The sequence below is a fragment of the Oreochromis aureus genome, linkage group 3 (assembly GCF_013358895.1).
Source record: "Oreochromis aureus strain Israel breed Guangdong linkage group 3, ZZ_aureus, whole genome shotgun sequence".
Classification (NCBI taxonomy): domain Eukaryota; kingdom Metazoa; phylum Chordata; class Actinopteri; order Cichliformes; family Cichlidae; genus Oreochromis; species Oreochromis aureus.
Genome location: NC_052944.1, coordinates 41,744,326 through 41,762,071, shown reverse-complemented (window position 1 = coordinate 41,762,071; position 17,746 = coordinate 41,744,326). Strand labels below are relative to the sequence as shown.

At 40.0% G+C, this 17,746-nt stretch overlaps 1 protein-coding gene across 1 annotated transcript in view; it reads left to right on the top strand.

Annotated features, from left to right (window-relative positions):
* Positions 1-17,746, top strand: part of trpc5a (transient receptor potential cation channel, subfamily C, member 5a) — a 184,851-nt gene that overhangs the window by 68,530 nt on the left and 98,575 nt on the right. The window contains exons 2-4 of the mRNA XM_031757781.2: positions 12,329-12,370; positions 14,675-14,777; positions 16,469-16,719. Coding sequence (XP_031613641.1) covers positions 12,338-12,370; positions 14,675-14,777; positions 16,469-16,719 — 387 coding nt within the window. The 5' untranslated portion in view covers positions 12,329-12,337. The remainder of the gene's footprint in view (positions 1-12,328; positions 12,371-14,674; positions 14,778-16,468; positions 16,720-17,746) is intronic.

Below are 17,746 nucleotides of genomic sequence, written 5' to 3'. Positions count from 1 at the left end.
TACCCTTTTTATTGTACGAGGCTGTAACCTTGGAAAACCTTGCATGTGTCCATTGCCGGACATTTCATTTTGTGCACATCTGACTAACTCTTCCAAGTTTTTGTTTGTTTTTTAAACTTCTGACCAGATGCAACTTCCTGCACCTTCAGCATCCTTTTTCTTATCACCACACAGTGTTTATGTGCTAACTGAAACTGATTTTAAAGTACAATTTCACTAATTCATTAGTGTTAGTGAAACAAAGTCAAACTAAGAACTAAGAGAGTATAGCAGCTGTGCCATTTTCCCTTTAAACAGGAACTGTAATCTCCATATTTCAACTTTTTTCTCAAAACTATCAATATTTGTTTTCTTAATGTGGCCTTAATACTCCTTCATTGTTCCCCATATAGTCTGAGTGTTCTGTGTACAGTTGGATTTTTTTTTTTCTTTTTGGTTCCGTATTTGAAATTTTCTGGTTCCCCCTCTTGTTTTTGTTTGATTCCTCAAAAAGCTGCAAAGCTTCAGCTTACTGAGGAATCAAACAAACACGACAGGACGCCTGCATCAGAGGACATTGTACACCACACCGGCCCTTTTCTCAGCCTCTCTGGTTGCAGGAGATCTCTGGGGCTTGAGGTCACGCTGCTGTTTGGAGGCTCCATTTACAGTGAGAAGCAGCCTGCAGTGCCACTATTGTTCATGTGACGTGCTGCTGGCAGTGAGCAGCATCACTGCAGATTTGGGCTGTGCTGCATCAGGCGCCTGCCAGGACTGACTCCCATCAGTGCTTCAGAGCAGCAGTAACTGGTGACATATTGTTATCAGCAGACCCGAGCTCTCCGCCTCTGTCTGTACTACAGTCCACTTAGTGTGCACGATGAGGATCTAATGGTAAACAAAACAGGCTGAATCAACACACACTCAGTGCGACTGTTGCAACTTCCTGCATCAAATCATTTGTGGTTTATTCGTCTTAATAAAGTAAACTGTACATTTTAACAAGAGCTTGGGATGATGGTGTGGTATCAATGTAAACGAGCACAACGATTTAAGAAATGCAAGAGAAGAAGAGAGTGGGCCAAGCGTGCGGAGCTGTGGAGGATTGTTTCTGCTGTAGCCAAGAGAAGAGCAAGATGGGAACAGCAACCCAAAAGCAATGAGATGGAAACAGAGGAAAGATTATAACTGTAAGGAGAAGTGAGTTTGAGATGGAGACGAGAGCCAAACAAAGAAGGAAAAAATAAACGAAGGAATAAGAAAATTTAAAGATGCAGGAAGTGAAAAATGAGGATGTTCAGGCTGGAGAGAGACGTCTGAGGGAGGCAGATAAGAAAGAGAGGAAATAAAGAGTGGTTACAGATAGCTGCACGCACAGAACGCAGGTGGGAAAGCTGGCAGGAGAGAAGAGATGAGGGTAGATCGGAAGAGGGAACACAGTTCAGGGAAGAGAGGAGAGCGGCACGGGCAGGGAGTTAATGATAGATGGATGTGTGCCATGGCTGGTGAAAAACTTTTGTAAAAAAAAAAAAAATACAAGAGGAGAGAAAGAGGGAGCGAAGGAGCAAGATAGGAGGTGAGTTAGAGGGTTTATCTGCAGTGCTGTACCACAAGTCAGTAGAGCGTTGTAAAGCCGTCAGCATAAATTCCTCCTCGCTATGCAGATCTTAAACGCATCTGCATTCCAGCAACTGCCCGCCCGCCACTGCAGAGTTAAACACAGCCACATAATTCAGCCATCAACAATAACCTGCAGACATGAGCAGATCCCATCACTTCCACTTCTGTGAGTGCACAATATGCTTGTTTAGCCACTCGGCTAAGCATGAGTAAGACATGGTTTGTGTAACTCCTATTTTCATAAAAGTTAAATAACAGAATCTCTAGTGAATTTTATTTTGAATTTTTATTTTTTTCAGAACTTCCCCCTAAAGGTTAATAAGGGTCCTAAAATGTAAGCGATGAGCCAGAAAGTCAGACGCAACTGCAGAAATGAGCTAAATCAGCAAACTGCTGTTTCTCTGCAGCAGAGTCAGCATGTCTGTGTGTTTGTTTCTGCCTGTGTTCTTACTGGGGGGGAAAAAGACAAGTTAATTAGCAAAGGGGCAGCAAGAGCTCTGCAGCCGTAAACATAAGGCTTCACCCAGTAGTCCGAGGCAGGGCATGGTAAAATTGCTGTGGTTTTTTTGTTGGGTTTTTTGGTGAGATTTAAAAGCTTCTGGCTTCTCTCTGTCACACAGCGACCTGCCAGAGGAAAACATCTATACTGGGATGCATGAAAAGCATAATTTGTTGCACCGCTTGGCTGTCAAAACAACCGTGAAGGAGGATATAACAGATTATTCCCCAAAACAGCCTGCAAGAAAAACAAGAAAAATGAGGCGTACGGATAAAAAATGTTCCCAGTCGTGTACAGTGTGATATATGTGGCACGAGAAAATGAATGCCTGTGAAACGTGGAGCTAAAATATACATGTTTTCCCCATCGGTTGATAAGAGAGTGTAACTTAATTAGATATAAATCTTCTTTTAGGTTCATTTTATGTTATAATCTTATTTAATTGGTGACAGTCCCTCAGTAGATGGAGTGAACCTGCACCGATCCATCCTTTAATATGTGTGTGGGTTATCGATAACAGTGTGTGTGTGTGTGTGTGTGTGTGTGTGCGCGCGTGCACATAAAGGGTTTCTACATTAAATTAAACTGGTCCCCTAAAATAGCCGTGCCTACATTAAATCTGGGATGTCGCCGTCTGCTGGGAGTCCTGCATGGACTTCCAGCAAAGAGAAATTAATTGACAAGAAATGACTTTTTTATTAATTAATTTTTGTATGTATTTATTTATTTATTCAGTCACAGCCTGATGGCAACCAAAACTAGTTTTCCGTTAATGTATTAAAATCTTTAGTGGAACAATCTCTAATGCAGCAACATGAACAGTGTTTCTTTTGTTCTGAGTCCGACTGACCTGCTAGTAAACGTAGAGTCACCATCATTGTTTTTCCATCCCTGGTTCTGTTTTTGTTGTTTTGGTTTGGGACCAAAACCAAAACAAGATGGGCAAGCCGATGATGTCATTGTTTCAGTCGTAGGATCAGTCTTAAACCATATTCAACCTGGATTTAGTCCATTTAACAGCAAACTTCCCAGTGGGGAGGATCCTGCAGTGTTTGTCCTCTTGTAGCTCCATTACAACCAACTCACTGACTGTCGGTCTTTAATAAAACTTTGAGTGACTAAATAAAGCTCTGCATCATTGCCCACACATTGGATGTTCAGTCCAGAGCCATTGTGATTTTCCTTAGTCTCCACTCACTTTAGTTTCAGTTACTTGTTATCTCTCAGACACCTCTATTTTTTCTAAGTGTAATACTTTTTGTAATATTGTTTGTACGTTTCCTTATTTTATTAATATTTAAACTTTTTTTTCACACTTACTTTTTAGTCTTTAGTTAAGATTTAGTAACCTTGCTGTAAACCAAAGAAAAGCACGGCAGCAGACATGTTTTGTTTTTTTATTTTTTTTTTATTTTTAGAGACGGTAATGATGAAAGCTACATTATTGATGAGGTATTTACATAAAAGGGAGACAAACAGTGATGTTTTTCCTTCTCCTGGTTCTCCACTTTACACACTGAGCTAAAGTTTAACTCTGCATTCACCCATCAGTACCACTACAGACTTTCTTTAACACATTCACAGACATCAACACTGTAGACTTCTAGGCTGGCTAACAAATGTCGCTGCCTTTTTTAAAAATGCTTTGCCTACTTGCTTTAATCCGAGAGTCGGTTGCTAACTTACATGAGAAACAGGAATTGTGCCTGGGTAAAGCCACTAATGTTTCCATCCCTGTTTACTCTTTAGCTTTGTTAGGAGCTCAGCTGCCTCTTATCTCTTTCTATTATGCCCACTTCCACTTCCACACTTGTGTTCCTGGACTTTTCAGTTCAATTCGATTTTATTTATATAGCGCCAAATCACAACAACAGTCACCTCAAGGCGCTTTATATTGTAAGGTAGACCCTACAATAATACATACAGAGACAAAAAAACCCAACAATCATATGACCTCCTATGAGCAAGCACTTTGGCAACAGTGGGAAGGAAAAACTCCCTTTTAACAGGAAGAAACCTCCGGCAGAACCAGGCTCAGGGAGGGGCGGGGCCATCTGCTGCGACCGGTTGGGGTGAGAGAAGGTAGACGGGATAAAGACATGAGCTACTTTACTACAGTAGCTTTTCAGTTTTGAATAAAAGGCCTTGGGGCAGCACTTTTTAGCTCTCTTTCCCTTGAGGAGCAGCTTGCTGATGTGTATTGGGTGTCCCAAAAAAAATCAATAGTTTAAAAAGAGCTGCTTGCTGGACACCACACTCTGTTCATCTTCTCACCCACCCTTCATACGGAAACTGTCCTGGCAGCGCCCACTCACAGTAAATGAAACTGCACTTAGTGCAAGTCAAGTCACTTTCACTCTGTTACGTTACAGTCCAGCTTTGTCTGCTGCAGTATTATCCAGCTCAGCTCAGACTGGTTCACCACTCTACATCCTGATCCAGTCCAGTCCTCTACTGGTGTGAAGGTCGCCCTGGCCGTGAATGAATTCATTGCATAATAAATCGGCTGCATTAAAACGGCAAACTAGAGCTCATTACACAAAGGGCAGACACATACATGACGCCGAGGTCACAGCGTTTTCCTCTTCCCTCCTTCCTGTGTGGCTAATAGAGCCTAATCAGTCTCATTAACGCAGAAATAAATTATCTGAGGTGCAACAACCAAAGCGCTTTCAGGATTTGGGGATGACGGTCGACCTTGCACTCGGTGTAAAAACCCCCGGTAGTGCTTGTGCTTCAAAGCACCATGGAAACGGCCTCTGCCAGTCAGCAACTCTGTCATTTTCTGTTGACTTGACAATGGTGGTAACTGGAGGTATTAATTTGTCTGTCAACTGTTGATAAAGGGGCCACTGACAGCGGAGACGTCTTCTTCTTTTTTTTTTTCCCCATGACAAACTTAATACTGTGAAAGTGCAACAGTGTCAGCAGAGAAAGCCAGTTGCATCACTCTCAGGTGAAGAAATCTCTGATTTGTAACCACGACTATCCACACGCACAGATAACCTGACAGCTGGTCATTCACAGCAGAGTCTGTGGTCACATTTAGAATTCAGGACTTGTAGCTTTGTGCCAGTGATTTGTCACTCTTCTCCAAAGAAGCAAACTGTGCTTGAACTTGACAGGATGAGCTGTGTGTGTGTGTGTGTGTGTGTGTGTGTGTGTGTGTGTGTGTGTGTGTGGCCTTTGAGTATTTTAAATCTTTGGTGTCCTGATGAGGGCAGTGAGTCAGCAATGAAGACTTCTTTTAAGCTCCATTAAAGGTCTTTAAGGATGAGACGGAAACAAGACTCTGCTCTCCCTGTGTGATGCATCCATCACTGACACAGTGTTCCTGGGTTTTAATTAGAGCTGGGCGATATAAGATTTTTTCATATCACGATATGTTTTTTTCATTTCAGGCGATAACGATATATATCACGATATAAGCCAAATAACTATATTTGTAAGATTTAAATGTGCTGTTGCTCACAAGTAAAATGTGAAATAATTAGCAGCTTGTTTTAATTAAAATATTTATTTCCCATAATAAGTTCAACAGGGTAGATGTACTTAAGGAACATGAGACTTCAGTTTCAGATAAAGGCAAATATTGTAAACTACACAAAAAAGCAGCCGCTAAAGCGTTTAAGTTTCAAAATAGAACAAACAAAACAGACCACTAAATTGTCAATTCCACTTAGAAACAAAATATTAATTCTAAAAATAAATCTTAGGTCGTTTTACAGAAGAACAGACAAAATTGACTAACTTTTGTCAATATCAAATAAACTGAGAACTAAAAGGAAATTCTCAGGCTACGTCCACACGCATACGGTATTTTTGAAAACGGAGATTTTCCGTTTTCGTTTTAAAAATAATCCCGTCCACACGTAAATGCAGAAATGAAGGAAAACGCTGCTAGGAACATGCCAAAGCAACAGGTGGCGATATATTCCTAACCGTGTAGAAATGTTGGCCAATCAGAAGTCTAGAAGCCTCGGTAGGAAATAGTAAACAAAGATGGGGCGTAGAAGCAGAACCGAGTCGTATGTGTGGAGGGACAGTAACTATGTGTGTATATGTAAGCATTTAAACACTGCAGAGAGTACAATTAACAGTAACAGTATTGTAGAAATTCATTTCACCGAAACAATAACGTGGCACACACTGTGACGTCAAAAAAGGCGCACACCTTTGACGCTGCGTTTTCTCCGTTTTCTTGTCCACACGTAAATGCAAAACGGAGTTTTCGAAAATATCCACCCTGGCAGGCGTTTTAGAAATCTCCGTTTTCAGTGACTGAAAACGCCGTTTACGTGTGGATTTAAAGGTGCAAACGCATAGAAAATCTGCGTTTTCAAAAATACCCGGGTACGTGTGGACGTAGCATCAATCTCTCCTTGTTGTATAGCTTAGCTTTTCAAAGAGTTTTAACAGTTACTTTAGTCTGACAAAAGCCGAATGACGAATTAGCGCTTTCAGTCAGAGATTGAGCATGCACCGCTTTATTGTATATCCAGACTTGCTTTCGGCACAATTTACAGTGCGCGCTACTCTGTTTTTTGTCAGACTTGAAATAGCCGAAATACCTTCACACTACGGAACTTCTGTGGCCCTTCCGTTTGACAATCTCTCCAGCATTTGAACCATCATCTGTTTTTTCTTCGGTAACCTTCGCTCACACTCTCGGTTGATTTTTCTGTAGTCGGCAAACTCATTTCCTTCATTACCTGGGCGGCCCGGCTGCAAAAACAAATACACATGTGCGCCTTGGCGCTTGTGCTGTACGTAACAAGTCATGTGACGTGACGCTGCGGCTGTGATTGGTTCGGCTCTGCGCTACTTAATTTGGATTGGCTGTTCTTTTTTTTCTTTTTTTTAAGAGGACAAGAGAGATGAGGTCTATCGCAATAGTTTAATTTTTCTATCGAGAAAAAGTTATTTCGCAATACATATCGTTATCGTTTTATCGCCCAGCTCTAGTTTTAATTGTTATTTAGGCTGGTTTTTATCCATATCAGATAAATTTTAAGAAATGGCTATATTCACACAAGCATACCTTTTGGTCTTGTTTTTATTAAGCAGTTGTCTGAGTTTGACTCAGAGAGCTTGTAAACTTTATTCATTTGTTTTTTTAAAGTCATCCTTTTTTTAACATCTTATATTTGTTGGAGTTTATTATCAGCCAAACCAATATTATTAGCCAATATTAGCTATTTTTTTGACATATTGGTGTCCAATAAATGAGAATTTAAGTAAAAACGGGATGGGAGAAACACCCTTCAAGCATGTTATGTGTCTACTGTCCACCAGAGGGCACTGTGCATTTTTACCTTTATTGCATGGTGTAGGAGGTGTAGGAGGGACCACATGTGGCAAGTAAAAAAGAGCCAGACTCAAACCCAGGTTGATGCATTTTAGCCATGTGGCTCAACTGGTGAGCTACACTGGGATGCCTATCATAAATCACCAAAGTTCAGTATTGGTCTTAAAGTCCTATATTTGTTGGACTTTATTTTGTATTGTTCAGCTTTCAACCACTTCTTCTGTGTTGGAAGTGTTACTGTTGGTACTTTTGCCTAGAAGGTACTCTACTACTGATTCAAACATGAAAAAAGTGTTGTAGTGTGTGTTTATCAAGGTGCATGTGTGAAATGATGCTTTAAGTTCAGTTTACTGTTGTTCAATCAGTTCTGTAATTTCTGTCTCTAGTTTGTTTCTAGATCAAGTTGCATGTTTGTCCTGAACAGAAGCTTCATTCTGCACAGACTTTTTTTTGTTTGTTTTTTGTTTGCAATGTCTGTCATTTCAGCTCTCTGAATGTGTGTTTATGCAACCTGAAGTCTGTTTTTACAGTTAAAGTGTCATTTCTTCTATTTATGTGACCACTACTGAAGTAAATGTGATCTACACGCAGTACTGTGCCTGAATGCAACCTGTGGAGGACTGAAGCTGCTGCTTTAGTGTTGCTATAATTTTGTCTTCACTGTTTTCATTGGCTAGAAAACCTCCAGTGTATTAAAAGACAGGTTTCATAACATTTTCGGCTAGGACTCTGCATCATTCTTGTAATATATACATCTTATTCACATTTTCGTTTCACATAAGCATAAGGAGCCAAACCGTTACTAGCAGAGCACACTCTATCAAGTTAATGTAGATCCCATAGAGCTGCACAGTTATACCAAACATTATCACTGTTATTCTGGTATATACTGAGATTCTTAAATAATATTATTCACATTATGCACAAACTCTTTTTAACTATGAAAATGAGCTAATATGAACTGAAAAAAGCAAGAAAAGTGGCTCACAGCCGAACCGAATGTTAAATTACGATTAAATTGCTGTCCTGCAGCAACTACATGACTGTTCATGGAAGAATTGAAATAGTTTCTCTTTCAAATCTATGACGTTCTGGCTGGACTCTGAATTTAAGTAGATAATGTAAACTTTTGTGTATGTAGATCACAGCAGATGGCAACAGATTGGTGATTATTGCTGATTTACAACAGTTAATCACAGAATTGTCACAAACACATTGCCAACTTGACCCCATTCAGTCTCAGACTGATGGCAGACTGAGTAGTTGTTGCCGTTTTCTCCAGCAATCAAGTTCTGACTCTTTATTCTCTTCTGAGATGTGCCATTTAATGTTTACACAGCGAAGATAATGAACTGTGAAATTAGCTGCACCTGAACAAAGTACAAGAACTGTATCATTATTTGTGACCAGCAGGCACTACTTCTTTTTTCTCCTCAGTCACTGCTGTAAAGTCAGGTCTGCTCATACCCCTCACCAACCAAAGCCCAGTGTTTTCTCCATTCTTCGTGTTCAAATGGCAGAGCCTCTAAAAATATCTCTCTGCGCTCCATCAGCATCTTCTTCCCTCTCTGCTGCGTCGCCAAACCAATTACAGCCTTGTTGAAATGCAGATCTGTATCGGTGCTGCAATAATAGGTTCATTTTACAGTGTCAGACCGAGTCCTAACCCACATCTGTGACATTAGCATATCTGTCATCATCTGCGAGATTATGTCCATAAGTCTGCGTGCTGGTCACAGACTGGAGCATCACTGAAGTCTACATTTAAAGCCTTTAGAGCTTGAAGAACACCGTTGCTTACTAGTGTTTTTCTTATCTTAATGTGACAATTAAGCTGATCATCAGCGTTTTTTCTTTCTAGTTTTTAAAGACAAAACTCAAGAAGAAATGTGGTGTTTCATTCTGTTTTGATTAAATCATAACAATGCCGTCATCAACAATTGTGTCTAAGCCAGTTACAGTATAATATGTATAAAATATTATAAGTTAAAAACCCTTCAGCAATTCAGAAAAACCAAACAATGCAAATTCCTAAATGACCAAACATTTGGTGAGAGTGGGAAGAAAAAAATTGAGGTCACATGTATTTTGTATAGAAGTCTTGTGGAAGGGAAATTGTTAAAAGTGTGACACAAACCAGAAAGTGAAACCATTTGCCTTAAAAGTAAGAGTCGCACCCTTTGAAAAATGGTGATGTGGTGGATGTGCCACAACTTCTACTTTGAAGGCAAAGATTTTCTGTTTCTGGTTTAGAGTTTTCCAAGTTTCAGGACTCCTTAATGGTTGGTTGGCAAGTGATTGAAGACAAGTTGGTGTCTTCCATGCAAACTACGGGTGAGCAGGGGATTGTGGTAACAACCAAAGTAATCACAAATAGTTTTTTGCTGCAGTTCTTTGTGACCGGTTTTCAGTTTGCTGGCAACCACTCGCCAACCACTTAGGACCAGTTGTCCCTTAGTGACCAAATGTCTCATGGGGTTGCTAACTGGTCTCTAGGCCATAAGTAACTTAATAAGCTTCGAATTGTCCTAAGCAGACACGTAACATTAGTCTTACATGACGCAGGCCATTTTAAATGTTGATTGTCTGTTAGGTTAATTGTCGATTCTGTATTAGGTGTAGGTGTGGATGTGACCATTTGTTTACTTGGACTGGTTGGGATAAGTTCCAACCTGACACAAAACATGTCTAACTGAACATCGACAGATTAAAGTGTTGAACTAATGTGATCTGGGTTTGCCACAGTTGATCTAATCCACCACTTAGAATAGCAGCTTTTCTAAGGAGCAACCGTCAGTTAAAAACGAGGGCGAGCAAAGGGTGATTAAAGGTTTCTTATTAAATTTGTTGGTATCAGAACTTTAAGAACCAGCTCTCAAAAGCCTTTCCTGTTTACTGCAGTCAGCTCTGCATAACTCTGCAGTCTGTGCTTTAATTTACCTCCTCGGGTGTTTATACCTTTGAGAGAACAGCTGGAAATGAGCACCTGTGCTGACTGCAGTTTGCCCCTGGCCTCTGTGTTTAACTTGTGTGACTAATGATATTCAGATGTAACACAGTGCTGATTTCCACTGTTTTCATTCTGTTGTCTCTCCTGACTTACACAACTGCTCTTTTTTAACTAAAGAGTTGTTTTTTCTTTCACACAGCAGCACCACAGCAGTAATTAGCGAGAAAGATCTTAACTACTTTGCTTACGTCAGTATTTAAACCAGCAGCTTCATTAATTTGCTCTTTCTTACTCAAAGACATGTGAAGATTGTTATCGGCATTTTTCCCCCTCTCATTTTGATGGCTTCCTACCGCTGGAATATTAATCCCACACAGTGTAGGAAAATGTCCTCAATGCTTACTGTTAAAGTAAACAACTGTGGGGTAATTACTGTGTAGTGTCTGTGTGATTTGTAACATACACAATCACACGCACAGATGTGCAAACATGAAGAGCTCCTAAACATTCTCTAGCAGTCAGTGGTTCATGGGGATTATATGTATTAATGAGGCTGGAGACACTAATACTGCAGGCTTATCCTGCATGCTGTGTATTGTGCTGAATGTATGTGGATTCGCTACTCTGCACTGCTCCAGCTGTCCACTCGTCCATCACAGTCGCTCATTGTGTCAGCTTCTCTTTAAGCATCAGGTAGAATTAGCTGAAGACATAAGTAGATTGGACAGTATTAGGTCTTCATTGCTGCTTTCGAAGTCTTCCACACTGACTGTAAATCCAGTAGAATTTCTTACTGTTGCTTCATGTAATCTCATGCCAGGACCGATGCAGTCATAACAATAAGTTAAATAACTGCCCTGGCTGGCTTCTGTAAAGACATCGTGATGCTAAACTGTTATGCTTTTCCTTATTTTCTGTTATACATATGTGTTGTTACTAAAATGAATCTTCATAGGGACTACTTCCATATTCAAATACCATATGAGCCAAAAGCTCTTTTTTTTTCTACTCCTTGCGCCACATGATGTCACTGAGTGTGAACGTGTTCAATGCTACAATCATAGCATTTTGTGGTTGGAGACCACAGAAAGAGCACAGTTATTGCTGTAACTGCGTGCAATGAACTTGTGATCTCATTACCCTGAAGTGGTTGCTTCTAAGACCGGAACCAGGTCTGCAGTCTCTCCATCTAAATACACAGAAGTGCAAATAATAATAAAATTACATAAGCATTCGGCGTGCTTGCTTTTTCTATAAAAATATAACCAGTCAGCAGTTGAGTGGGTCGAGTCCCTTATTGCAAAGAGACGTGTCAGAGGTGAGTTGCACTCATTGGTGCAGGCTTACTTATTGACTGCAGCATTTTGACATTCTTTATTTAGAAATTAGACGGCAACTGTTTGCAAACTTTTCCCAGTATAAAATGGCGGGGTCATTTAAAAAATGCTGTTTTTCCTTGGGTTATCTTTGTCTAATGCTAAATTTGTTTGACGATCTGAAACGTGTATTGAGTAAATGAGGATGGAGTAAGCGTTTCCTGTGTGGATTGTACCTGAGATTTAGAAACAGCTGTTCACTAGATTACTTTCCTGCAGAAAATATAAAGCCTGAATATTTTTTCATAAATCCTGAAGTTATGAGGTGATGGTTCTCCTCTAATAATAACACCATTGAGTGAAAATGGCACAGAAATAAAATGATCCTCATAAAAAGCATATGCGCTGTGTCAGTGTGAACACTATGACTCATGGAGCATTGTGCGCTACGATTGCAGCAATCCTGAGCTCGGGGTTGCACGTTATTCGATTAACCTCTGAGCTTTCTTTCGCAACCGCTCTTGTGGCTTCAGCTGTTGACCATAATGATAACTGGACCAAACCCGTGCAGCCGTCCACACACCTGTCTCTTTCACCTCACACTATTTTTGCTCCACTCGTGGTAGTAACACAGCTCTCTCTTTTCCTTTTTCCAGACTGGCCAGATGAATCCTATGACGCAGTTGTACTACAAGAAGGTGAGTCAAACACAGTCTCGTTCTTGATCCTGAAACCAACTCACAAGATGTGCCGATTTGTAAAATTAACCTCATTCTCGTAATTGTAACTTGTTCATCTTCACAAAGTTAGAAGTTCTGAATTGCACAAAGCAGACACATTTGTGTTTCAGCCTCTCCACCACTCTGCTGGGTTTACAGTGTGGTGTGGAGAAGATATCCGTGTGAAAAGGCTTCACTTGGAGGGTTTCAGTGTGCTTGCATTTTGTTGATTGATGATGGTAAATGAACTGTATCTTAAAGACAGAAATAATTTTTAGCATATTGCCCTTAGAAAAACACATTAAAATACTGAAATATTTAAAAAAAAAAAAAAAAAAAACGGGTAGTAGTTTAATTTTCCAGTCATCCTGAGAACTACTTCTGATCGCTTTAAGTGGCCGAGAGAGACGGAAGATTTTCTAATATTGCTTTCATTTCCTGGAACTGGACCAGGTTTGATTTGTTAACATCAAAGAGGTTTTAGAAGCAATTTGCACCACTAGGGGAGTTATTTTGAAGCTGACTATAATTCCACTTGTCGTGGAAGCATAAAAACTGCATTTATGTAATAGACCCTCAAATCTTTAAAAAACTACTTCAAAGGTTTTGTGACTTTGCTTAAAATAAGATTTCAAAAGCTTCCTTTCCTGCAACCTGTTACAAAGGCACATATTATTGTAGGATAGCATATTAAATGGCTCAATCCTGAGTGATGATATAATTAACATCATCCATAATCAGATCACTAATCAAATGTCAATTTACATTATGAGTAAAGTAAGCTAACAACAAAAATGTATCTGTTTCCATGACAATAAACAGTTACAGTTGTCGTCATTTTAAATCTGCTCATCGTTAGAATGAATTTCATATTAGTTTGGTGCCTTTACTGGTTTCTGTGAACTATTCTTAATAATAATAATAATAATAATAATAATTGTACAGCAAACATCTTTAATGACTTTAAAAAAACAGAATTAGGTACGCACATTTACCATTTTTATGAATGCTGTTTTTGTCAACAGAGGGTGGAAAGTATACATTTGACTACAGCTGGTAGTTTCTCTTTACAAATATAAAAATGTTTGTTTGACAGCGGTCATTGGATTGACTAAACATCAGAACACTGGGAATGTCCAAAAAACTAATAGCTTAAAACGACTGCTGATTCTAAGATCATCATTTCAAACAGTTGCATAAAACAAGCAATTTAGATGTTTCACCACTTTGCCTAGACCCAAACTGTCACTCTCAGTTGAGAGGAAATTGGTTAGGATGCTAAGAAACAACCCAGGAAATAACAGAGCTTTAAGCCTGGTATGAACTGGAAACTGCTGGAACACCAGGATCACCGTCCACAGTGAAGCCAGCTTTAAGTCCCTTGCTCAAGACTCGACTGAAATTTGCAGCTGCCCACATAATCAAGCCAAATGCCATCTGCAGAAAAGTTTTATGGTCAGCTGATTGAGCTATTTGGCAACAAAGACAAGAGGTTTGTTTGGAGGAGTAATAATTAGGCTTTCAGACCTAAGACCACTATATCAGCTGGCGAGCATGGTGGTTGTAGCGTCATGCTCTGGGGCTGTTTTTTTGCCACTGGTACTAAAGTGGATAAAATGATGGAGGAGCAGTGCTATGTCCTAATTCTTCAACTTCACCTCACACACCTGAAGTGGTTTTAGAGTGGATAAAGCAGGCTAATATTAAGGTTCGATTTCAACCCTGTTAAAAACTTATTAACTATGCTTCAAACTCCACCATCTTATATTTGACCAGCAAGAGCTGTCAAATATCCAGCCAAAATTATGCAAGTTATGCCAGATTTAATGGTATATAATAGTATGTATATATTTGAGCCTGTATGTGTACTGTTGACCCTAAATTCAAAATAAGTTAGAAGTTGTACACCCAGGTCTTGATTTTGTTTAAAGTCATTAAAGCTGTAAAGTTAGACCACTCTGGGAAAAAGAACAGTTTTAAATAAATTATTAAAAACCTAAATTTATGCCCATGATGGGTGTGTTTTGGTAAAACAGCTGTGTACCCACCACTACACGGGTAAAGCTTTGGTGAACATTTATTTTGCATGTGCATTAGTTCAATAACACAGCTGGCTCATATGTTTCCTGGTTTTATATCAATTGAATGCTTGGGGTCAATATTTTGTTGTGTTGCGTTCTCCTCTCAGTTTTTATTCAGAATACTTTGAATGGCACCCATCTCTCTGATGTCTCTACTACAGTTTGCCTCATGTGGTTGTCGTCCTCTGTTTTTGTGGTTTAGGCGACATATTCGCCGTACCGCGACCGCATCCCACTTCAGATTGTCCGTGCTGAGGTGGAGCTGTCTGCTGAGGAGCGGGCCTACCTCACAGCTGTAGAGAAAGGTAAACGCACACACAGCCTTGCACAGCCATCTGCTTATTTTAAGCCGCATAGTTGCCTCCACACCTGCATTCTACTGATCCATTCACCCGTTAAATGATGCTGAGTTTATACTTTCTGATAGCTGAGCAGCTGGTCAGTCAGAGTGTGTCAGTACACAGGTGTCTCTGCAACATGTGCTGCAGCAAACGTCCTTGAACAAGATGCTGCAACCAGAAATTCATTGACTAATCGGACACAGCTTCATAGTGCGAAGTGTACTGCAAAAGCAACCCAAGAGTTTCTCAAAGCAAAGAAACGAGTTCAGTCACCTGATCACAACCTTACAGAGCATACATTTTACTCTAAAGTCAAAACTGAAGGCAGAGAGACCCACAGACAAGTAGCAACTGAAAGCAGCTGGAGTAAAGGCCTAGCAGAGCACCTTAAGGAAGTAAACACAGCACTGGGTGATACTCATACAGAGCAAAGAGTGTCATTTTCCAAACACTTGCCGACCTGACTATGCTTTCTAAATATGTCACTTTCCTGCAACCAGTTGTAAGAAACACTTGCACATTGCAGGAAAGGTTTTCACAAGAGTCCTGCATGCAGCTTATATACCAATGTAGCATTAAGTTTAAATCAAGTTTATCAACGTATTTCAAACACAAAAATGAAGACAACCTTAAATAAGTTTACATCGTGGGCCAAATGAAAGTCCACTTTCTGCTAGCGTGAAGACATTTAGCTAAATATTTAATCTCTGAGATGTCTTAATGTAAGAAAAAGAAGTACAGGACACATAATAAATGTGTAATATTACAGTAGTTCATGTAGCTCCATCATCCAGACTGTTCTGTATTTATAATGATTTTTGTTTTTGTTTTGTCCTTCAACTCCTGAAAACACAGTTAAAAGTTCAAAATCTTTACACTCCTTCATATTTTCCAAAGTGTCTTTGCAAGGCCAATTCTGGCTCCCAGGCCTTATGTTTGACACCCCTGCTTTTAAAACGATCAGCATACATTACATACTAGTCATACACACATGTACAGTGCTTGTCAACAAACAACAATAGTAAGTTGCACAGTAACTAGCCCTTTCTCAGGATACCTTACCCTGCTTTTTTTTAAATGATTTTGTTCTACATATTTTATTCACTCCACATTTTAAATATTGTTTGATGGCATTTATTTCATCACAAACCTGGGTGGGGCCCTTCTCTGAGGAGTTTGTGTTCTCCCCGTGTTTCCATGGATTTTCTCTGATAACTGTTAAAAGGTCTTGTGATAAAAAGCTTAACCCTGTAACGTCAAGTTTTTGTGAGTTTTTGAGTGCTTTACATAATCAGTGTGACTCTCCCCCCAAACAATAATTTTTAAGCAATAGAAGGACTCGATGTAGCAAACACGATACATGTTAAAACTCATATATGCAAATGAGTGTTTAATGTCTTCTTTTGTAGACTTTGAAAGACTTAATTTTGATTGATAATGATTTGATTCTTGTGCACAGGAGGTGAGAATAAATCATGAAAAAGTATAAATAAATAAGCAGACACATATCTGTACTGGCATTAGCTACCTGACAGATTTGTATTTTACAGACTTTCACATCAGTAGACACATAAACAATAATTTGGGTGAAAAAGTGAAATCTTTGCTTAAGCATGTTTAGCCACCTGCACACTTCAACCGTCCTCTTCCTGTAGGCGACTATGCGGGAGTGAAACATGCCCTTCGCGAAGCAGAGGTGTACTACAACATGGATGTGAACTGTCTGGACCCACTGGGCCGCAGCGCTCTCCTCATCGCCATCGAGAACGAGAACCTGGAGATCATGGAGCTCCTGCTCGACCATGGCATCCACACGGGCGACGCCCTGCTGTACGCCATCAGGAAGGAGGTGGTGGGTGCCGTGGAACTGCTGCTGTCACACAAAAGGCCCAGCGGAGAGAAACAGGTGTGTGCGGATGTTTCTTTTTAACTATGGCTAAAGTTTATGTCTCTTGGTTTGTGGTGAACCGACTTCACATTTTCAGTGGCCCCATCTGGACTCTGAAAATTTTTCTGGGGGCACCACTGGTTCAGACCAAACGGAGAGGGAGAGCGAGCCCTCCGTGGGTATATGTTAACGTGTTGCATCCGGCGCATCCATGCATGCACGTGTTTGCATTTACTCATCCGTGAATGTGCGCCTGTGTGAGTATTTTTCCATTTTAGTGTGTGTGTGTGTGTGTGTGTGTGTGTGTGTGTGTGTGTGTGATAATGAGCAGCACATCCATTCATTGTAATGCTCCATGCCACATTCTGCTGAGAGGAGGGAAATTAAACAGCCCGTTTCATAGACAAACTGTGAAATAGGATTTGGAGACAGACAGCGCGTTTGTCTGCCTGCTGCATTTCTGTTTGTGTGTCAGAGAGAGAAAGAGGAGCAGAGGAAGGAAGAACACATTACAGTTTAGTTTAACGAGTAGGTGTTGGGGGGGTTAAGATGGAGAGATTCAGAGACGGGTAGTTTAAAAACTGATTCACAGTGATTCAAACTAACAGGGGAGTAAATGTGAAAACGGAACGAACAAAATTGCCAAATTTAAAAAAAAAACAAAAAAAACAAACAAAAAAATTAAGCGAAACAAAGACGTCTTCTTGAAAAATATTCCTGGACTGTCGAGGCTGTGAGGTTCGATGTCACCATGGCAACCAACCCTTGGCCGAAGCAGAGGATTGTGGGAAGGTTTTGGTTGCCTCTCAGTTGGATGTGGATGAGAACAAATCTGTTCTTCCAGTGTTTCTGTTTGTCTTCTCACACTTTTTGTCTCTCTTCAGTTACCTTACACATCACACATGCATAATACACAGTGATGTCAGCACAGTGCAGATTTCTGTAATAATGATAATAAAGCAGTGGGCAGTAATGCATACATGTTAATCTGTTTTACTGTCTTGTATAAAATATTGGCCTATGTGTGAGATTTAGAAAGCAAGAG